Source organism: Cynocephalus volans, chromosome 1 (assembly GCF_027409185.1).
Source record: "Cynocephalus volans isolate mCynVol1 chromosome 1, mCynVol1.pri, whole genome shotgun sequence".
NCBI lineage: Eukaryota > Metazoa > Chordata > Mammalia > Dermoptera > Cynocephalidae > Cynocephalus > Cynocephalus volans.
This window is the reverse complement of record NC_084460.1, coordinates 271,612,153-271,624,531: the sequence shown is the minus strand read 5'-3', so window position 1 is coordinate 271,624,531 and position 12,379 is coordinate 271,612,153. Positions and strand designations below refer to the sequence as shown.

The 12,379-nt window shown below is 38.5% G+C and overlaps 1 protein-coding gene across 1 annotated transcript in view; it reads left to right on the top strand.

The window, feature by feature from the left end:
• The window catches only part of DYTN (dystrotelin), a 61,014-nt gene that overhangs the window by 5,577 nt on the left and 43,058 nt on the right, over positions 1-12,379 (top strand). Inside the window, 6 exon segments of the mRNA XM_063086341.1 lie at positions 3,088-3,207; positions 3,210-3,288; positions 5,738-5,786; positions 5,788-5,824; positions 6,377-6,451; positions 6,454-6,476. Of these exon segments, the coding sequence (XP_062942411.1) occupies positions 3,088-3,207; positions 3,210-3,288; positions 5,738-5,786; positions 5,788-5,824; positions 6,377-6,451; positions 6,454-6,476 (383 nt within the window).

The following is a 12,379-nucleotide window of genomic DNA, read 5'->3' as shown; positions in this document are numbered from 1 at the left end:
GTAATTTCAAATGAGTAATCCACGGGCCATAAATCTTACAACTATCTTGAGACTTCCCTGAGAACTACTCTTTTTCTTTAAATTTATACCTGACTGAATGTTATGGGGTTTGTTTGTTTGTTTGTTTGTTTGTTTTTCTTATACTGTTATCTAGGCAAAATAAGGTAAAGCAGAGTAAAAACATTCTGTGAAAATTCTAAAAAATGAAAACATTGTGTTCTAGCTATAAAAAATAATAAGCATTCAGCCTATCTAAATTGCATTTTTAAAAAATTCACTTCATGTGAAATAATTTCTGACATTTATCCTATAAGACCTAAAAGAAGTTGTGTTATATATATGACATTTCTACTGAGGGTTGAATTTTTTTATATTTTTCCTCCTGTCTAGAAAATTATATAGACCAGTGTTTTTTTTTTCAAATTGTGCTTCACAAAGTGTACATGGGTGTGAGAAGGGCACAAAAGAGTCAGCAAGGAAGGGAGAGGCAGTGTAGGCAGTGCTGGAAGACTCAACGACCACGTCCCCAACAAGAACAGCTCTGTGTGTCTCTATTTTCCGCACTGTGTTTCTGTATCAGGTTTCTTTGAAGAAAGAATTTTTGCCTTTAAAAAAAGTATTTTGACAATAACTGCTCCAGACAAACTCACTTATAACAATTATTATTCCAAGGACAAACAAAAGGTAGAATATGCTCATTAAAAATTTACCTACAATTATGCTGTTTTCCTGGAGAAATTTTCCCATTAAAGAAACATAGCAGCAAATGTTCATATAAGTCACCATCATTAATGCCGGTGTACGTATAATAGCATAATTTGAGGATGTACATTTTTTAACTTTTCATTACCCTTGGCATCAGGAACAGTCAATATAAATAATACTCATGGGAAATAATAATACACAAAATCAGTAAATGAAAATTCTACCTAGAAAACATATCCAAACAAAAAATTTGAAAGCAGAAAAGTCTTGAACGTTAAGATAAAGCAAATCATGAACTTCAAATAGCAGAGTCTGGAGCCCATCGCCACAGAAATCTTGTGGTGAGATTAATGGACACCACCATTATCTGGTCTGGTGTAATACTGAACTCTCGGCAGAAGACAGAAACACTCTGTGTTCAGAATGCCCGGCTGAAGTGACAGGTTTTGTGATTGAATCATGATAGGAGAGTTTACAGCCTCCACCACCTGCAGCCAGGTTTCTATTTAAGTTACGTTCCCAAGACTTGCTCCTCGATTCCTCAGGCTCTCCCCTTAAAAGCAATATCAGAGGACAAATAAAAATGTTTATTAGACTTGCTGGATTTCTTATCTGTGAGGCTGATTTACGAAGTAGAGAGAAGCACAGAGTTTTATCATTTCAGAGGCTGAAGGGTTTTAAATGCCAGCAGCTCTGAGTGCTCTTGGCATACTCACCTCAGATGGTGCAAGTGGGTTTTCATTAATTCTGTCTGTTGTCTTCCCTCTGCAAGAAACTATAGGGTTAGCTCTATTTCATGCTTCTTTCTACTCACTGCCTTGTAAAATTTTTAGAAGATGCTGAAAAGTATATAAGAAATCAACCATTATTTTTTGTAAGCAACTCTAGTTTTATTGGGTGTCTTTTCTAGATAATAATACTGATGAACCCAATATCAAAAAAATAATATTTCTGAGGCAAGGGTGAGACCTAAAGAGTCTGATAATTTGGCAACTGCTCTTTTCTAAAAATCTCTGGGTTTTTTTAACTACAGCAATTGCATTTTAACACACCATCTTTTTAGGCTTTTAACACACCATCTTTTTAGGCTGCAGACAGGAAAAACTATATCTGAACATGAAAGGTAAATTTGCTCAATCCACTTAAAAAAGAATATAAAAATGTTGTCCCCAACTTTTCACCAGTGTCCCAACTTCCTTGGAAGACTTATTTTTCAAGTTTCTTACTTCCTACCCTTTAACTTCATTCTACAAAACAACATCCTAGAAGTTGTACTGATGATAATGTGATAACTATGCTCTACTAACAGATGCACTTTTGTAAAATCAAGTCAACTGTAAAAATGGTATTGCCTGAATTTTACAAAGAGATAATGTATTCAAATAGTGGTTATGTCACTGAGTTAGGCTCTTGGGTCTCAAAGTCACAGAAATGAACAATGCTCCCAGTAGTAACGCAAGCAATGCTTTATTAAAAGAGGAGATAAACTTATGCATAAGGGAAGTAGCTACAAGGAAACTCACCACCTGAGGGGAAGCTGTTCAGAGTCCTTTGTAGGACAAGGGGTGCATGCCAATGTCATCATTCTGCACCTCTTGAGGAGGTCCATTCTGTTCTTCCTGGTTGTGTCATGAGCTCATGCTCAGTTAGGGCTTTAGTCTTTGCACTTGCTCAGTAGGTCCAAGATATATCGCTACCCCAGGAGAGTTGTTGTCGCAGTCACCTGGAAGCTTTGTGTGCATGCAGGAGTCAGGCTAGCTGCCTGGGGGAAGTTGGGGAAGGGCTTTTTAAAGGCAAGCCGTTCCTCAATTGATGTTGGCATCCCACTTTGATGGTTTCTGGTCTTTTTGCTGTGGTCACAAGGGAGTTTGGTTCCAGGAGCATCTTGTATGTAACTCCTACAGGGGTCTTAAAGTTAATCTGTAACTTAATTTTACAATTACAGGAAAATAAAGAGTGGGTAGATAATAAGTTTTAAACAAAACTAACAGTTATATTTTAACAAGCCTTGGGGAAGGGGTTTTGCAACTTAGTAAATATCTGTTCCCCTCTTATCTCAGTTCATTTTATCAGGGTGGTTATGCCCAATCAGTCTCTTTCAATCACTTTTATCAGGGACATGGGATTATCATACTCCCTGGGGGGGTCTCATGACTGAGAAGCAGGAAAGTAACAAAATGTCTTCTGCAGGGAAAATGGAGTTGGTTTGGTTCACAGGCCTACCCCTATCCTGTCTCAGTTATATGAGTATTTAACTCCCTTTAAAGAAAATAACTGTCATAAAAAGACAGGCTTAATTAAACACTATATGGCATTTGCTTTATTCTCAGGCTTTCATTCTCATCAGAAAATAAGGCTCAATTCTTCATTTGTTTCCTACAGTAGACTTGATTGACAGCTCCCTGATTCAGCACGTCCTACTATATCAACATTTCTGGGAAGCTAGAGAGAGCACCCTTTCTGTGCAGCAGCTTTTTCAGGCACTCCAAGAGCTGTTTCAGAGAAAAGGGCAGAAAAACCAGGACAGGTGCATCCCAAAGCTTCGGAGCTCACTCTGAGCCTTCTCACAATGATGTATGACAGGTGAGGGTTTATATGTCACACTGTGACCTCGAGGGCAATGTTTAGTTGCCACTGGTCACTGACCATTTGGTGCTGTCTAATGTTTGCTTGAGGTTTATATATAGAAAGCCTTTTTGTTTGTTTGTCTTCCACAAATTTATTACTCGTTCTGGAGAGGAACAAAGAAGTAAATGATTATCAGCTTCACTAATATAAATAACCTGAAGGAGTGAAAAGAATTTTTCCTCTCCCTCTGAAGGTTCAAGTCTGCTGAAATGAACTGACAATAGACAGATTAACAGGAGAAAAGGCATACAATTTTATTAACATACATAAGCACAGGAGCCACACAAAATATGAGACTCAAAGAAAGGCCAGATAGTGAAAGCTTAAATAGCACCCTTTTCATGGGGGGGAGGGTAATAGGCATATTTGAGGGATAATAATTGGTTTTTAGGAGTTTGATGGCCCAATGAGCAGACAATCGTTTGTAAATGATTCTCTTTGGAAATTAAATGGAGGGAAGGTGGAACTGCACTGTGAACAAAGGTTGACTTATGCAGATAAAGTCTCTTAGGTAATATCTTGGAACTGCCCTCAGACCAGTAGATGAAATGTTTGTCTGGGTATGGTGATGAGTTTTAGTCTCCTCTCTTGGTTAATCTTTCCTGATTATTTAATGAGATTCTTGAAGAGGGGATTTAAGACAATTACATTTCTTTTGGAAAGAAGTTTCCTCAATCAGATAAGGAAATTCCAGAGAGAGTCCCTCTCTGTGCTGGAAGATGGGTGGAGAAACAAGTGAAGTTTATAAAGTGCTTGGCTCTGAGGAAGCTCCTACGGTCTTCCAATTTCTTCTCATTTAGAGTGTTCAACATGCCAAAGCACTATACTTTGGGGTATCATTTTTGAGCCCCAACAGACCCATGGATAAGAAAAAGGAGGGGGGAACTCCACATTACTCTTTCTTTCATAGAAACTCATTTCCACTGTAGAGAAGCATTGTACACCTTCTGCTAGGGCAATTATACATCAATATAGATGAAAAACTACACTTCACACTTGAGTTGTTGGTTGCTTATTTGCTTGCTCTTTTCTTTGCAATCCATTATCAATTTTTGTTTTCTTTTGCTTTAGCTGGAATAAGGTTAAATAGCATGTTCATGAATAGCTAACCTATCAACCAGTTTAGCCCGTTTCAAAGGGTTGATGATGTTTGTTCTGGAGTCAATGATTCTGGTAGAGAGAGAGGTGTTTATATTTTGCCAAGCTGTAGGGCTTACATTCTTCTTCCCCTCATCAGTTTGGTTCACCTTATGTAGTCTTGACTCAGCAAACTTCATCTTTTAAAATAAACTTTTAAAAAATCATAGCAAATACAAAACATTTGGAAAGTAGAGAAAAAGAGTAAAGAATAAGAAACATTACCCATAAGCCTGCCTTCTAGTGTTGGAAAAATTCAAAATTAATTCTCTCAGTAGCTTGTTTTGCCTTTAAAACAGAACCTGCTTATTGTATCAACTTTACTGATAATCAGCTGCTCTGCACTCCTGCTTCTGTAAACTGTGCTTGCTTATCGCAATAGCTACTGCACTAGCTACATGAATGCTGAGAAAGCAAAACTTAAAGAACCCAGAAGAGTCCACCTATGTAAACCCTGTAAGACCTAATCTCGGGCCTGAGATTTTGGAGTGTTAGCTCTTCTGGGCCTGCTGGCATAATAAAATACCTGACTCTCCAACCCTCTAAGTGCTGACTGCTTCTTTGTCAAGTCCATTCCATAACACTAGAAGCAACCAGTTTTAACCCTTGGACAAATTTCTTACAGTCATTTTCTTTTCTAATTTATTATTTGTTTTTTTAATTTCATGAATAATGTAGAAACACATTCTCAAGTTATTTTTTCATGATTTCAGCCTTCTTAAACATTAAGCTTTTGACTGTCATTTCTACTATCAGTGTCTCTAACAGTCCTCCTGCTTTCAATAAATTGTTTTGTAGGTTTGCAAGCTACACAGCTAGTGGGCAAAGGGTGATTAGGCTCTGAGTGAGGGCCTGTGAATTGGTGGATTTTTTTTTTTCATAGATGTTTGCTCTTTTTCCCTGCCTTTTGGTCCTTGTCTCTGTTGTTTGGTTTCCAGGCAGCTGAGTCCTGGGGAAGTGAGATTGCCTGCTCCATGAAGACAGGGTGTACCCCTGCATCCCAGTGCCTGGAACAGGGCTTAGCACAGAAGAGGCATCCAGTAAATATTTGTTGAATGAATAAATGAACAAATGAATGAATGGTGAAATATTTTAATTCAGGGTTCTGTTCTGCCAAATTTTAGATATAGGAAAAGAGACCATGAAAAGCTATAACTTATAATACTATAATAGAAACATCCATTAATGGTCATGGTTTTTATAAACCACTACACCAAGAATAACCCTGCCCTTCTCAATCTTGTTTCTTCGTTTTGTTGCCATGCAGCACAGGAGTGGGTTTTCTCAAGCTTGCACCTGCTGCTGCTGCCCTAGTTTTCCCTCTCAGGGGACAGCCCTCTTACAAAATACAGAAGTAACATGTGTAGGGCTTGAGTGTCCCCAAGTGCAGTAATTCCCAAATCCCTTACCTGTTATCTTTTCCACCCACTCTTACATCTCTGTCAGAATGGCTCTTGTTTTTCAGCATGTACTCAGCATGACTTGCTTGTTTATTGAATAAATATGTTTAAGATTTGGAGAATTTGGAATTTTTCAAGATCTGTGCTTTCTAATTATTTATTTCTTGGTTGTCCTTGATATTTATTTGTTTAAGGATTATCCACACACCAGTATTTACTATTCCTTTAAAGACCAGGATGACTCACACATTGCCATTTACCAACCTCATGATCTTCATTATTGATGGGCTGAATTATCAAAGGGTTGAAATCTGAATGGGTTTTCATGAATTATCCAATTATCTAGTTTGGGAGGCCTTCAAAATAGAAAGCAACTAATCAAGAATATAACTTCTCTTCCCTTTCCTTTCATATCCACAAGAAACTGTTAATTCAAAGCATATACTCTTCAAAGATACATTACAAGTATTCAGTTTAAGGATTTCTTTTCCCCCTTACATGTCTAGCTCTTTTTCAGCTCTATGCAGAAAATAACAGAAGAGATTATGACTCTGGAGCATGCATGACTCAAAAGGTTTTGAAAACCTACTAACAGATCTACAGCAGGTAAATTCCTAATTCTTAAGAATTCCAAATTTATTTCAGTTGTATTAGCCATATATATTGTCAAAGAAATTGATTTTTACAGCATCAAGTGTACCTTTATATAGCTCTCCATGCAACCTCTCCCCTTTATAGCCACTGCTATTATCGGACTATAGGCCCCCATTAACTTTAGTCTGATCTATTGTAACTGTGCCCTAACTGGTTTCTCCAGCTCAAGTTTCCCCCCTCTAACTCTTCTTCCACACTGCAGCCAGTGACTTTTCCAAAATACAAAACTCATACCCATGCCTAAAATTCTTTATTAGCCATTCGTGTCTGTAGGATAAAGCCTAAATTCTTTAGTTTCACAAGCAAAGCTTCCATGATTTAACCCAATCCTTCTCTTTCTTGTTTTTTTGTTTGTTTGTTTGTTTTAATTGAAACATAGTTGATTGTACATATCTGTGGGGTACACAGTTGAGTATCAATACCTGTGTGCAATATGTAATGCTCAAATAGGATAATTAGAATATTCAACGTTATGCAATGTAATGGTTTTTCATGGCCCTTTACCAATTCCTCCCTCACTGCCCCTCCCCCATTTCCTCCCCCTTTACCACCTCTGGTAACTCAGTTCTGTTCTCTCTTTTTGAAAGTTCAGTGTATCATTGTGACTGTTGTATCTTTCTTTTTTTATTTGGTTTTGTTGTTGTCATTGTTTAGCTCCCACTTATGAGTGAGGACATGTGGTGTTTCTCTTTCTGTGCCTGGCTTATTTCTCTTAACATAATTTTCTCTAAGTTCATCCATGTTGCTGCAAATGACAAGATTTCATTCGTTTTCATGGCAGAGTAGTATTCCGTTGAATATATATCACATTTTCCTTATCCAGTTGTCCAATTATGGACATTTATGTTGGTTCCAACTCTTGGCTATTGTAAGTAGAACTGTGATAAACATGGGAGTGCAGGTATCCCTTCAACATGATGATTTCCATTCCTTTGGGTATATACCCAACAGTGGAATTGTTGGATCATATGGCAGTTCTATCTGCAGTTGTTTGAGGAATCTCCATACTGTTTTCCATAATGACTGCACCAAATTACAATCCCACCAATTGTGTAGGAGGGTGCCCCTTTCTCTGCATCCTCACCAGAATTTGATATCTCTGTCTTTTTGATAATAACCAGTCTAACTGGGGTGAGATAATATCTCAATGTGGTTTTAATTTGTATTTCCCTGATGCTGAGTGATGCTGAGCATTTTTTATGTGTCTGTTGACCATCTGTATGTCTTGCTTTGCTTCTCTTTTTAAAAAGAAGTAAAATCATGATTCTCATATGAATATAAAGGGAACATGTATCAAAACACTTACTTAATTTATTAATTAAAGGAAGGCACCTGCAAGATGTTACAAACAGTTGAAAGGAACAAAACAAAGAACAGATAAACTGATAGATTAGGAATATTAAAGAGAATTTCTTTAATAGGTGGATGTAAAACTGGCTTTTGGAGGAAGGGGAGGATTGTTCCTCCCCCAGCACAGAATACACTTACATATCTAAAGACAAGAATTATTTGGGTCGCTATCAGTCTGCTACAAATTAATGTTAATCTCGGTAGAGTTGTAAAATAGCCTAGTCAAAGGCAGTGATACCTCTATAGGTTACAATAATCACCATGGAAAAGATATCCAGTAGACTCTTTTGCTTATTCCAAAGTGTTTAATTTTACCATACCCTCCTTATACCCTTTTTACTCCTGCATATCAAAATCCTTCCTATCCTTACTGTGCCTGACAAGCACCAACTTCTCTATGCCTCATTTCCTCAGTTCCATCTACATACAACACCATTGCCCAGCTTTTCACCTGACAAACATTCTTAATCTTTCAAGATCATTCAAATATTAGTCACCTCCTCGCTCAAAGCTTCTTTAACTCCCTATGTGCAACTTTGTTACAGCACTTGTCGCATTATTCTACATGCTTCCCCACTAGACTGTTTCTCAAGAGCAGGAATTGTCTCTCACTCATGTTGATACCTCCAGTGCCTTGAATGGTGCCTGATACTAAAAGGCCTTCAACAAATGCTTCATGGAATGCATAGATGAAATGCAAGGCTGAATACTCAAATCGTTATGATTTCCATCCTTTCCTATGTTTTAAGAATCTGCAAATTTTATATTGTTTTTATCCTTTCCAGATAAAGGATTCTAATCTCCTTATAGTAAATGTTTCTTAATTTTTTTTTTCCAATTGATAAGGAGCAAATTTAACATGCAAAGACTAACATCTTTAATGCATAAAGAACCCTAAAAAATTAATTAGAAAAATCTTAGAAATTTGGTGAAGGACATGAGCAGACAAGTCACACACCCCAAAGAAACACACGTGGCTAATAAATGCATTCTGAGATGTTCTTGCTGGTGGGGGCAGTGGCCCATGGCCCCTGCCTCAGGACCCCAGATGTGCTCTGTTGCTTTCCTGGTTGTGGGCAGGGGCAGGGTGGCCCATGGTCCCTGGCCTCAGGACCCTGGGCATGCTCCTTTGCTTGTTTCTTAAAAGTTGAAATGATGTAACCAAGCAAAAACTTCTGCAGATGGATTAAGCAGGCTCCAGATTGTCTTGTATGGAAGTGGTTGTTGTCCCACTATACCTTTACTCTTGTTTGAAGGATGTCTCTGACCTTGCAGCCCCTGTAAGATCCCCGAACTAGGTTTTCTACACTGGAAAGCCATAGTAACTTTCTGTCATTTTTCTCCTGGGTCTGGACCAAGGATTCAGAAACTGGGATAGGCGTGATGGGGAAGGGGAGGGCAAGGAGGAAGATTATTAAAATCTTTGAGAAAGGAGGTATGGTTTGGAAAAACCTACCCGAAATTATCCATGCTTCGATTTGGTCCTGTTAAAAGACAAAATTACAACAAATCTAGTTTTGCAGATCTAGTTGGCTTTTATTTGCAGTTCTAGAATCAGGCAGCAGTCTGGATCAAAAATGGTTCAGAATGCTCTTCACCACCACATGTGCAGGTTATATTTATAGCCAGAGAAAGGGAAGTGACATACAGAAAACAGAAGGGAAGTACAGAGATAGCTTGACTGGTTAAAGCTCAGCATTTGCCTTAATGGAAACTCATTTGAATGGTTTGCTCTCTGCCACTGACTGAAGCTTGGCTATTGTGACTGGCTGAGACTCATTTATTTCTTATAAAGGAAAGTTCCTAAATTAGGTTTTCAGTCTGTTTACTTACTAAGTTAGGTTGCAGTTTGTTACATAGCACTCGTATGGAGGCGTCTAAAGCTCAAATTTAGTTTTGAGTTAATAGTCTTAATAATAATACTTTATGTTCATATTAATCACAATAATTAATATTTAACTTGAATTCCAAACAATATTTAAGATGTTTGCATTTCTTAAATGGAAAGGTTTTTTTAAATTTATAAGGTTAAAATAGGCATAGATACTTCCAAACTGTTCTAGTTGGTTCCAACCTGTTCTTTTTCAGATTCTACTCAGATACCATCACCAGATTTCTGCTGTCTCTCAGGCATGTCTCAGAGAGCCCATAGCAGAGGCTCTTCCCCAACAATCTCACATCTCAGGACTCAAGCTGGTGGGAAAATGTCCATCCGTTTATGCAATCAGATTGGTTAGACTAGTGTGTTTAGAAAGTGGATGTGATGAAAGGAGATGGACTGAGGGGCATTTTCTTTTTGTAGAATTCCTTGTGCTCTCTGCCTGACTCCAGGCCAGCACCCAGTCCGAGAGACCCTAAAAATCTGCCCTTATTCCAGTTTCAACTGGGGTCAATGAACTGCTGGAATGGCAACTCATGCAGCACAACCCCCCAACCCACAGTCCCATTTACCCTCCCCCCATACATTTGTATGCTCCTGAGAAACTGCTAGGAAGGTAGAGATTTGCATAGCAAGTTATCATCCCATTGACTTCCATTATGGACTCAGAGGTTGACTCCCATAGAAAATGTCAGGCCTCGCCATGTGATTCAAATCCTCCCCTAAGTATCCTAATTATCTCTTCAAGTGGCATTCCGCTGGTGCCAGCATGCCATTTAGCCACGTTTAATTCTTCCATAGAACACCTGCAAGAAATTAGTCAAATGGGCAATTAATCCACAAAATTTTTATGCGCTCACTTAAATGCAAAAATGTAGTTTAAAACCCACTACAGAAGTGAATTTTCTTTTCACTGGTGTTCAGAATCACAGAGCTAGTGAGTCAGTCCCATGTTATTCACCTCCCTTGTTCTACAGATGAAGTGAAACTCCTTTCCCAGGGCTGAAGGACACCAGAGGAGAGCAAATGTTGAATCAGCAGCACAGTCTAAATAAGTGGTCTCGTTAGTTTATCAGCACTCACAGGCCAAAAGATGGGTAATGAGTTATTTTTTCTGACAAAGGCCATATAACATAGGGAGTAGCTGTTTACTTCAACTGGTGACGGGTTATTATCAATTTAAAGTACAAGCCATCTTGGTGCTATTACGCAAATGTTTGTTGACTTCTGCCTGGCTAATTGTCAGCAAAGAGGTTCTAAGTGCCACTTTCCTGATTAGAGGAATGTTTATTTGAGTTGACAGACTCAGCAGGTGGGGGGGGGTCTTTGAGATTACTTCTGAGCTTGCAGGCAATGCCTGCTGACAGCCTGTGCTGTAAAAGACATCAGACGTGACATTAGGACCCATGACCAAGTGGGACTAAGTGGAGGTGACAGGTAATGTCAGAGCCAAGTCCGTGGCCAACTTGGCAGTTACTGGGGGTTCTTAGTCCCTTAAACTCCTTATGGTTCCTGTATCAGGCAGCTGCAAAAAATTAAAAATAAATTCCTTATGGTGACTGTGGATGAAAGAGGGAAGCCACTGTGTGAGGTAGTATAGACCGAGCCATTGGGGTATTCGTAAGGTCGGGTGGGACAGAGCTTTGTGAAAACCCTCAACAAACAGCAGGGAGTCCTGGAGTGAGACCCCAATTCTACGGCTCACTTGCTTTTCTGATCTTGAGCAAAAATATCAAATTTCAATCACTCCTTGCTTTATTTGTTTTTAAAAAATATTCCGATGACAAATAAAAATTGTATCTATTTAAAGTGTACAATGTAATGATTTGACATACATATACATTGTGTAGTGATTAACACAGTCAAATTAATTAACACACTCATCAGCACCCACAGTTACCATGTTGTGTGTGAGCGCGGTGAGGACGCTTAAAATCTGCTCTCATATCAAATTTCAAGTAAACAACATGATATTATGAACTATTGCAACCATGCCTATGTTAGATCTCCAGAACTTACTCATCTTATAGCTGAAAGTGTATAACATTTGACCCACACCTTCCCATTTTCCCCACCCCCTGCCAACCACTATTGTACTCTGTTTTTATGAGTTCAACTCTTTTAAACTCCACATATAAATGAGACCATACGGTATTTGTCTTTCTGTGTCTGGCTTATTTCACTTAACATATTGTCTACCAGGTTCATTCATGTCATAGAAAATGACATGATGTCCTTCTTATTTAAGGCCGAACAGTATTCCATTGTGTGCATGTATGTGTGCATATGTGTGCATATGTACGTACGTATATCCACCAGATCTTATCCATTCATCCGTCAATGCACAGTCGGGTTGTTTCTATAACTTGGCTATTGTGAATAAAGCTGCAATAAACATGGGGGAGCAGATATCTCTTTGACATACTCGTCATTTCCTTTCACCCCTTGCTTTAAACAAAGATGATTACTGCCCTACCTCAGAGATTGACATTGGTTAAAATGAGATGATGGGAAAGCATTTGAAACGGTTTTCCTTAAAACCACTCTAAACTTTAGTACAGTATCATTGTGACCTGCACTTCACAGGTAAACCCAGGCAAAGGAAGGTAAGAATATTTTGGGATCA